This window comes from Daphnia pulex, chromosome 8, assembly GCF_021134715.1.
Source record: "Daphnia pulex isolate KAP4 chromosome 8, ASM2113471v1".
In the NCBI taxonomy this organism is placed as follows: domain Eukaryota; kingdom Metazoa; phylum Arthropoda; class Branchiopoda; order Diplostraca; family Daphniidae; genus Daphnia; species Daphnia pulex.
Window position 1 is genome coordinate 3833539 of NC_060024.1, and position 10764 is coordinate 3844302.

At 37.8% G+C, this 10764-nt stretch overlaps 2 protein-coding genes across 4 annotated transcripts; both read left to right on the forward strand.

The window, feature by feature from the left end:
• Positions 1 to 4210: 4210 nt before the first annotated feature.
• On the forward strand, positions 4211 to 5194 carry LOC124200529 (D(1) dopamine receptor-like). The gene has a single exon (XM_046596800.1). The coding sequence runs from the start codon at positions 4211 to 4213 to the stop codon at positions 5192 to 5194; it is 984 nt and encodes a 327-aa protein (XP_046452756.1).
• A 2490-nt stretch (positions 5195 to 7684) lies between these two features.
• LOC124199704 (cytochrome P450 4c3-like) lies at positions 7685 to 10421 on the forward strand. Of its 3 annotated transcripts, XM_046595621.1 has the most exons (13): positions 7685 to 8060; positions 8126 to 8241; positions 8377 to 8467; positions 8537 to 8725; positions 8803 to 8872; positions 8968 to 9094; positions 9167 to 9254; positions 9319 to 9425; positions 9489 to 9557; positions 9639 to 9807; positions 9872 to 10051; positions 10117 to 10285; positions 10361 to 10421. In XM_046595621.1, the coding sequence occupies exons 1-12, from the start codon at positions 7844 to 7846 to the stop codon at positions 10281 to 10283; spliced, it is 1590 nt and encodes a 529-aa protein (XP_046451577.1). In that variant the 5' UTR covers positions 7685 to 7843; the 3' UTR covers positions 10284 to 10285; positions 10361 to 10421. The 3 variants fall into 3 exon arrangements, with proteins under 3 accessions (XP_046451577.1, XP_046451576.1, XP_046451578.1); XM_046595620.1 differs by having other exon boundaries at positions 10117 to 10421; XM_046595622.1 differs by lacking the exon at positions 8126 to 8241 and having other exon boundaries at positions 10117 to 10421.
• Positions 10422 to 10764: the final 343 nt, after the last annotated feature.

Here is a 10764-nt window from a genome sequence, read left to right on the forward strand (position 1 = left end):
ATTTGTATAATTTAGATAAAACAAACGACAGATTATTGAAAGAATTACTAAAATTGTTATCATCTCCCCGGCAGATATTGACGAAGAAGATTTTTCGCTTCCCCAATAGCCCTGGGCACTTAAGACCTTCGAAGATATTTGCCTTTGAGGATATTCAACCTTCATTGACGATGAGTCAGACAGCTCGAAGACGTTGTGAAGTCCTTGTGACGATATAGCAGCTTTCCAATTTACTCTCAGTTGACGTTTGGTATATGTTGGCGAAAACTGGGCTACGACAAGACAAGATTAACGCTACAACAAGCGTTAATGTTACCTGCTCCAAATCGAACATCAAGTGCAGTTAATGCAGGTTCGCCCATGTCACAAGAAACCCTGGAAGGTGGAATGTTCTGTCCCAGAACAATCGCTCCAGTGACACCCTACACACCAGCGTCTCCTGGTCCCGGAATTGTTCCTACGTTACAGTAAAGCAAAATCATTTCATGAATAAGGAAAAGTTCATTAAATAAAATTTGTAGGAACATTGTTTCTACCGTCAATCTGGGATGCAAGTTGGACCTGAAGCAAATTTGCATTGCACGCTCGCAATGCAGAGTACAACCCCAAACGATTCGCAGCCGTGATTATGCGAATCCGTGAGCCTAGGACGACAGCTCTCATCTTCAGTTCCGGGAAAATGGTGTGCACGGGAGCAAAATCTGAAGAAGAATCAAGATTAGCATCCAGAAAATACGCTAGAATAGCATTAAAACATATGACATTCGGGCAAACATTTCGAGACGACCCTGGGCCCTGGATGACGTACATAATATACTTGCCTTTTCTTTATCCTTTCAATGCTTCCCAACCTGCCCATGGCCAACCCCAACCTGTTGGACAAAAATGACGTTTCTCCACTTCATTTGGCTTTTCATCATTCAGACAAGCCAGATATAATCAATTTACTTTTGGAAGCTAAATTAAAGGAAAGTCAAGGAGACGAAAAAAGATTGACCAGTTGGAAATGGCAGTAAAGAACAACTGCTCTACATAGTGCCACCATCACATTGCTATACTAACTTTTACCCAACATCTATTCTCAAAGAATTGAAATCGCTTAAAGTGCCAAAATATATCCAGCAACAAGTGGATGCAGTCAACAATGAGCTTTTATTTGTTGATATTTCCCCCACATTTATCCTTATTTCCCCACATTTCGATTTGCCTTCTGTTAAAAAAAACGAAAGAAACGTCAAATCCATCCTTCCATTCAAATTTAGGTGCGTCAACTCAACACAGCCTGACAACGAGTGGTGCAATTACCCCCAGAAAAAAATATTATAATCCGCTTAAATACGCCGAACGATGAACAAAACATGTGATAGAAAATGTAATCTGAGATTTTGGTATAGGGGTTAGCGTCTAGCCACACATAGTTTTGCTTCTGTTGATTTCATTTACTTTTTGTAGTCTCAGCTCGGAATGAAAATTAAATACATGACTAATCTGCTTGCGCACTAATAACATTTCACTATCATTTCGCGGCTACGAGGATCGAAGTTTAGCTTCGCACAAGAGAGCGGAACGAACTTTTCCAAAATATCGGCTCGGCATGTGGACGGGAGCGGAAAGAATAGAAAAGTAAATCAACGAAAATGAAAACAAACTACTCGTGCAGACATTCAGACACGAGTTGTGCTGCGAGCGGAGAAACGGGATTCAAATTTGAGATGCGAGGAGCGGCGCAATAATTAATTCAACTAGCCACAAAACCTATTTCGAGCGGCCGGAATGAAAACGATGACCACGGCATCGGGGAGAAGCCCATCACAATTTAAATATGAAAAACTCTAGATTGAAAAGGTAAAATCATTTCCTACCTGGGAGTCGGTGTACACCTGACTGTCAGTCCCTGCATCGGCAATAAGTTGGGCGAACTGGATAGCATGTGCTCCATCCCAGTCGGCTGAAAGCAAATGAAAACTTCCTATTTCTGGGATCTCATTTTGTGGCTCCAGTAAATCTATTAAGAGGACCAAGTATCAAACTAAAAATTAAATCGTCGTTTTTAGAAATATTTTGCAGAGACTACCCAGAAGAATAAACACTTCTCCTGACAGCACTGCAAATGACATCTTCACAGCAGCCCAGCAGGTTGATCGTTGCTGGATTTTCCCCACTATTTCTACACACTTTCGAATCCCCGGACTTTTTGTCTAGAACCTACAAGTAGACACAAAGAATTAATTTAAACATAATTTGATTTTTATGGTTGTCAGGTAAATTGATTCACGTGAATTAAAACAATCGATGTCTCTTCGACCTTATTCCATGGTTCAAATTATATCTTCTGAACTCGCAAACTGCTGACATTATGTGCTTTGGCTGCTTCATTTTTTTTTTCATATTCGTGTCTTAACTTAATAGCTTCGTTTTCTTTTTTCACAATTTCTTTTAATTCGTCTCTAGAATTTAACTTCTCTTTCGTATCATCCAATTCCTTTTGCAGAGCAGCCATTTTCTTCGTGGCTTGTCTGCTTGTGTGCTGAATTGCTTGACTATCGTCAGACGTCGAATCGTCTGTCAAAAGAATTATGCTTTGATCCTAGAAAATACAAAGTTAGTAGTTCCTAAGGCGAAATGTCGACGTTTAACTCTTCGAACAACTTGTTTATTTGACGATGTTTTTTTGAGCAGGCGAACGAAACAGCTAACTGCTGAATACTCCGAGTTCCAACGGGTATCATTTTTTAGAACGAAAAGCCTTCCCAAGGAACGCATAATTATGCATAAAATATGCAAATCCTAACAAGAACAGGCTATAGCGAAACTGCCACGATCGCTTGCGATCGGACCTGTCAGAACCGAAATCAAGAGACGGTATAAATGGGTAAGTGGGAAATAACGGCGTAGTTCTCACACCCATCAGCAGACATCAAGCTTCATGCCTAATCAAATTCAAGCTGCGAGGGAGATTGAAAGATGAATCAGGATCGGGTCAATGGCCAATGAGTTTTCTAGACAAAAGTTTCCGGCGGGGCCCTGCTGTAACAACCCAAGTGTAAACAGCTCTTTCCAGCAGAGAAATTATGAATCCTGCACCACCATTCATCGCATTGCAGTACAGACGTCAATTAATTAACTATTTTAATCAACCCTTATCGCCAAAAAATATAAAAGAAATAATATTTTTTCCCAACGGCGCATGAGACTAGCTGAAAAACACTCAACCAGTCACACCCAACCAAACTGTTCATCGATTTTTTTACGACACAACCTCACACGAGAAGAAGATTCAAATGGTATTAGATGGTCAACATACTTTTGACTGCTTATGGGTGGAGCTTATTCATTTCGTGGAATCGTTCGAAATGGGGAGTTGGCCAAAAGATTTCGCCTTGTTCCATCTCCGTCTTATCGCGGTCCTCCCTGCATCAAGAAAAATAAAAAATACAAAAGTTGTATTCCATTGGAAATAATGCACTGTGACTATATCATCAACTGCCACACAGAAATTCAACCCAATACGAGCATGACATTTAAAATGAATGAGTGCATGAGACTCGGCATCAAAGATTAAAAAGAGGCTCGTCTCTACGGAAAAGAGAAAAGCTCGGAGACAGGAAGATCAATAGATACCACATATGCTTATGCATTAATGCAAATCAGATTCCATATTTTTGTTACGTACTAACGTACATCACATCCAACTAATTTGATATTATTATTGCCTGCATCCTCATCCAATTGCATGAGGATTGGTAGTAAACGTTATGAGAAAAATCTCCCTCACGCTCTATGAGAGTGACGAAGTTAATGTGCAGTTCATTCGCGACTAAAATCCTAAAAATCGGGGTCCAATTTACTGAAAGAACACCTCCTCTTTCACTATTTATTTCAATGCTCAAGCATGTCAAAAATTGCCACAAGCTTTTTCGCTCTAACGCGCAAACTCAAAGGGAAGGGAGGAGATGCAACAGGAATACAATAAAACGGGATCCGCAAAGTTTCCGCTTCGACACACATCGGAACACATCCTTTGAGATGAGAGCCCGATCCATTTCATCACATTCACATAGCAATTCCCACATCTAATTGGGGGAACTATAAAACAAAAAGGTAGGGCTGCTAATTATTGTAATTGTATGGCCAAATGCCTAAACTGCACCGTGTAAAAATTATTTAGGATCACCTTATTCGATTGACAGCAATTAGACCGTGGGGAATTATGAACAGCAGTCATCAAGGTGAAGTTGTCCTCGCTTCAAACGGAGAAATACACAACCCTATCAATCTAGGTATCGTCTCTGTAATTATCAAGTGCCTCTGCTGTTCCATCGGAATTCCTCTCAACACGTCCATCGCTGTCACAATCACTCGGTTTCGCCGTCTTCGATGCCGACCAAGAAACTTTTTCCTGCTGGCCATTATCTTGTCCTACTTGTCGTTCTTTATCCCGCCCGCAATCGAACTCATTTACTGGGCTCTGTACCCGGAAGAATCCCTGTGTCGTGTATATGTCGCCGTTTCTATTGCGCCGCAAGGTCTCTTACTAACCAACATGCTCTTGGCTCTGACTGATAGATATTTAGCCATTAATCACCCCCTGTTGCATCGAGCGAAAATGACGAACCGATTAGCGGTTTATTTAATTATCATCTGTTCATTGTTAACGGTTTTTCTCATGAAATTTGTCTACATCGTCCGACTGGGCATTCTACGTTGCGAAGTATGGCTAGTTCACACCAAAATCAATGGCGTTGTTTTAATTATTCTATTTACATCGTGTACCGTGCTGAATGTCATCATCTATCGACAAACAAAGGCTCTCCTACGTGAATCCCGAACCCTTCCGGCGACACAGGATGAAAGAGATCCCTCAAATGAAAGCCCCAATGTTAACAATGACGCCACAGCCGTTACCCCGATGCGCATTCATGCCGATAGAGATAAACTAAGCGAAATGGAACTGAAAGCTACACGAACTTTGGTGATTGGGGTGGCATCTCTCTGCGTTATGCCCTGCATAGCTCTCATTTTTATCGCATCTTACTTTGCTTGTCGGCTTGTTTCCGGTAAACTGGCATGCAGTCACTTTACCGGACTAGGACCCTTCATGAAAGATATTAGTTTGACTCCCGCTGTTTACGGCCCTATCATATTTCTAGTAAGAAACAGAGAGCTTAGAGCAGCATACAATTTTTTAGGATAATGTGATAATTAGTTTCCCCGTCCCAGTTATGTGATCTGTAAGTCTGTTTCGCAGTCCATAACAAAGGAAAAAAAATATTTTGTGGGAATCAATATTTTCTACCTGCCTTTTTTCTAATTGAAATATTTAGTCTATATACTCTTATATTAAATAAATATAAAATTTAATTTGCCAATTTTTATTATGATAGAAATATGAGTTTAATAAGTTCAGGATTATAATTATTCGATTAACGACGCTATCGCAAGAGCTGTTTTGTGTTTCCCGTCTTATTAAAAAACCACTAATGTGCACGTCTATCGTACGTAATGTTTAAATCCATATTTACCTTGTTCTGAGCTTAGTTATCGTTGAAATCCCCACGAAAAATTGGGCACAGATTTGTTCTCTCTCCGACCTAAGTGCGCCAGTCGCTCCATTTATAATCTGTCACTACTGCTACCTGGGCAGCAAATGAGGATTCAAACTGCAACAGGTGAGCCATCTCTACGTCGCACCTGCCAATACAATCAAAACATGAAAACATTAGTTTTTTTTATTACAAAACAAAATATGTAGAAAGCGAATCATCAGAGTGAAACACTTGGGGCCGCTATTCACGTAAAATTTCAGCACCTTATTGTCTCTAAAAGTCTACATCCTTTCCAATAAAAGATAAAGCACTTAGCTTACAATTTTAGATATGTCGAAGGTAAGTTCCATTCGTTAGATCCCATCACGAGAGTACCCAAACTTCCTCATAAAGAAAACTACAAATAGATATCTCGACCATGCACTCAGAAGATTAAAATTAAAGAAAGATTAAGCGTTCAACTGATAAACAATGCAGACGAGACCGACAAGACAAACAAATGAAAATGAGAGAGATTTGTCAAAAGCCTTTTAGCAAATGCAAAAGTTTTGATTGCTAAGTGCAGAGCAATAAGGACTAATAAAGCACCCATAATAATGCTATACAATCAAAGATCAAAGAGGATATTCTAGCTCTACACGAAGCTGATAAACTCGGCCATCTCTAAAATGCAAATCATTTTGCTGGTCCATACGGGGAATTCTGGACCACACAATCCGGGTTGGTCTACAGGCCGTGGACATCATGAGATGTATCATCAGTTTTAGTTGATAAAGTAATACTGATGAAGAATACCTACAAATTAGATAAGGCAAAATAAGCCATAAAAGGTCATCTGCTCAGAAAAAAAACAAAAACAAGAAAAGGTGACAATCAGCGTACAGACAATAATTCAGTAATGCAATTTTCTATGCGAAATGGTTGCCGATTCAAACAAATATGATTGGAATCAAATTGTAAATAAGAACTATATCACATAAGTACGATCCGAGTATTGCGCTTCCTTTCCGAAGTACTCTTAAAACAAAATAGCCAGGTATACGGTGAGGCAAAACACAAACTGCTCGTGGAGTTATCTCAGACAAATAGTGTAGCATTGACAATGGATTGTTGGATTTCGTCGACAATAGCCAGTTACAACACTGTAACTGCGCACTACATAAACGACGAGAAAGGCGATCTCGCGTGTCCTTGCTAATAATATAGGTTATATTGAGGAAATCATACTTCTGAAAATCTGACCGAGGTTATAAATGATATGTTCATTGCAGTAGGTGATCCAAATTATTCCAATAATATTTTTGGAGAGGCTTATATGATTCATTTGTCCAAGATTGTCGTAATAATTACGGAAAATGTTATACGGTGAAGAAAAAAACTGTTTCTGGATCATCTCAGACAAATAATGGATTACTGGACCTCTTCAACGATGGACAGTTATACATGACTATAACTGAGAACTCAACGTCGAGAAAGTATAAATGACCTCTCGTGTCCTTGCTCCTCATATGGTTTGAGGTTATTCCTGCTTCTAAAAATCTGACCGAGGTCTTAAAAGTTATGTTCGAGGTCATAAACGGTATGTTCATTATAGTAGATGATTATTCCAATCATATTTTTTTTAGCATACGTTCGGCTTTTATGATTTTTTTGTCCAAGATTGTCGTAGTTTTTAAGGAAAATGCTCCATACATTGTCGGGAATTTAAAAAAAAAAACATTTTGAAATTGAAAAATGTTCCGTGTTTTTCTCACACATTTAGCCTTGCTGTCAAAGCCGCAATCCATAGCGAAGATTATGATCATTATTTCAGCCAAAAATAATTATTTGTCTCGAACAGAAGTTTTGCACAAAAGTCATTCAACTTTTTTTTCATTCAACTCATTCCATTGAAATGGTGACGAACCACACAACTTTGAAGTTGTGGGAGACGAGGGTTGGATGATAGGTTCGTAACAACTTCAATGGAAGAGATTCGACTTTTGGTAAGGGTATACAACGATTCAAGGACGTTGTCGTGCGTCACGATTGGCACCCTAGCGGTTTTGTACCAAAGCGCAACAACCGCTTCGGTCCCAACTTTACTCACCCGATAAATGAGTGAAAAATATCTATAGAAAAGTAGTAAACTCATTTTTATATTTAGTTTATCTTGGTTGAGTGATGGTGGAACAAGATAATATTTAAGTGACCGTTAACCAAGTCAACAGTGGTTCGAAAAACATTGATATTTTCTCGAAGCGCATCTGTAGCCGTTTTTTTATTCAACCAAATTTTTAGCTTCATTTCATTATTTTATGGTCATGACTATCCAAGCACTTCATTTTGCTCTCGAGTGGTTTACAACCCCGAGCAATGTGACTTTGTTCTCACTGATGGCAATTTTCTCGATTTTTGTTTTAGTGGCTTTAATAAAACGGGTGATATTTGTCAAACGAATTAACAGAATTCCAGGTTTACCTTGCGGAATTACTATAATCGGAAATGCTCCCACATTTCTTGTCCCTCCCGAAGGTAAGCTACTTAAAATACAATTTGGTAATTGCATTTAGAAGTTTTTATTTTTCTTGTGAATGTAGAAATTCTCAATCGTTTGACTGGCTATGTAGCTGCTATGCAATCTTCAGACCCAGTTCTACGTTCATGGGCAGGACCATTTCCATTTTTTATCTTATTTACTGCCGAATCATTCGAGGTTACATAATATCTTGACAGTTATCCCGCGTGTTTTATTTTATCTTCACCAAATATTAGATTACATCTTATCAGTGTTTATTTACATTTATATGTTTGAATGATTTTTATGTTAATCTTCAATTTCTACTGCCAGGTTATATTGAGCAGCAGAAAGTTGATTGATAAAAGCCGTGACTACAATTATCTAAAACCTTGGTTAAACACAGGTTTACTTACAAGCACAGGTATACATAGCCTAAAGTAAAAAAAAACTATGCACTATTTTTTTAAACAATGGTATTTTGATCAAATAGGGAGAAAATGGTTTGAACGACGAAAAATGCTGACGCCAACCTTCCATTTTAAAATTTTGGAAGATTTTGTACAAGTATTTAATGAACAGAGTCAGAATTTGATACAGCAGCTCCACGACGCAATTAAATTAAAAAATGAAATTGATGTATACCCTTTTATCACGCGATGCACTCTTGACATCATATGTGGTTTGTTCATCATTTTTGTACGCATATATTTGTATATCACTTTATTAACTATCACCTGTTTCGTTCAAAACATGCAGATACTGCGATGGGTTGCAATGTTGATGCCCAAGCAAAAAGTGACAGTGAATACGTCAAAGCCGTTTACACGTAATCTCTTTCTTCATTTTTTATCACCGTTAAAATAAGTAAATGTTATATTTATGGTGTAGCTTAATATCTTGATATTTTTAACTGGTTGAAAGAATGAGCGAAATTGTAGCTGCAAGGCAGTCGCGACCATGGATTCAACCAAACATTTTGTTTCAAATGTCCGAATACAGTTCAAAGCAACGCAAAGTTCTTTGTGTATTGCATAGTTTTACCGATGACGTAAGGTCTTATAGTTGACGCTTTAGTTAAACTTTTTGGAATAATGTACTTAAGGTAAATTTTATGCGTCAGGTAATCCGAAGAAGTAAAATGGAAAGAATGGAACAGAATACCAACAAAATTACCACTCAATACCAAGACGATGACAGTTTCGTTGCAAGTAAGTTTATCGAATTTTTCTCAAAAGAAATTGAATAAAACCCATTATATTATTGTCTTTACAGAAAAAAAACGTCTGGCACTTTTAGATCTTCTTCTTGATGCATCGAAAAATGGAGAAGTGCTAAGCGATCTTGATATTCGCGAAGAAGTAGATACCTTCATGTTTGAGGTAAATGAATAAAACCATATAACGAGGCATATAATATATTTTTAATGAAATCGATTTCCAAAGGGTCATGACACAACAACCGCTGCTATCAACTGGTCGTTACTTCTAATAGGAAGCTATCCACAAGTGCAGGTCAAAAATAATTATAAAATAAAATTGTTGTTTTGTTTGTTCTCTCAATGTTTTATTCTCTATTTTGAAAAATGGGTGCAGGAAAGATTAAATGAAGAACTTGATCGCGTTTTTGGAGGATCGGATCGTCCGGCAACGATGGCTGATCTAAGTGAATTAAAATACCTCGAATGCTGCATTAAGGAAGCTTTACGTTTATACCCTAGCGTCCCTATCATTGGTCGTAAACTGAACGAAGATACCGTCATACGTAACCGACATTGTATTTGGTTTACCCTAGAATATGTTTGTCTAATAAATCTTGGCGTATATAGATGGCTACACATTGCCAGCAAACACAACAGTGGGTCTCATGACTTACATTCTACATAGGGATCCGAAAAATTTTCCTGATCCTGAATTGTATCAGCCTGAGCGTTTTTTTGAAACCAACAGTCGAGGACGACATCCTTATGCCTACGTTCCGTTTAGCGCAGGACCCCGCAATTGCATTGGTAAATTAGAGCTGTTAAAATCCGTAGTTATAATTAGATAATTATTGCTGTTTCCCTTCATAAAGGCCAAAAATTCGCCTTGATGGAAGAAAAAGTAATTTTGAGCAGCATATTTCGAAATTTCCATATAAAAGCACTGGACAAGAGGGAAGAATTAATTCTTTTGATCGAACTAATCTTGCGTCCCCGTAATGGAATCCGCCTTCTTCTAACGCCAAAACAAAAAGATTAACTGTATTTGTATATATTTTTTTATATGAATCGCCTAATTATTTTGTTAAATTAGATCATCTTCTTTTATGTCCTAAGGCAAAAAGATGTGTCCATATAATTCGATGGATCATCTTCAAATATATGTTATCAAGTATTATGGTATCAACTAGATAGATTCAAGTATCCTGGTGAACTAAATACTGCAAGGATGTGGACTGTTCAAGCATTTTTCAATCCTTTCCCAATTGTTAAGAATTGTTCTAACATTTTTAAAATACGTCGTTGAATGTGTTACTCCCCGGGGATCAAAGTTTTCTGAATTTAAATGTATGAAAATGAGAAACAGTAATTTTTAGTACAGTTTTCTCGTGAATGAATATTTAAGCGCAATTATACGCACTGAAGAAAAGAGATGAGATAAACGAGAAAAAAATCAGTAGTTAATCCCAAGCGAGAGAAAAGAAAAGTCCTTAAACTGCAAAGATAATTTTTAATGTTAT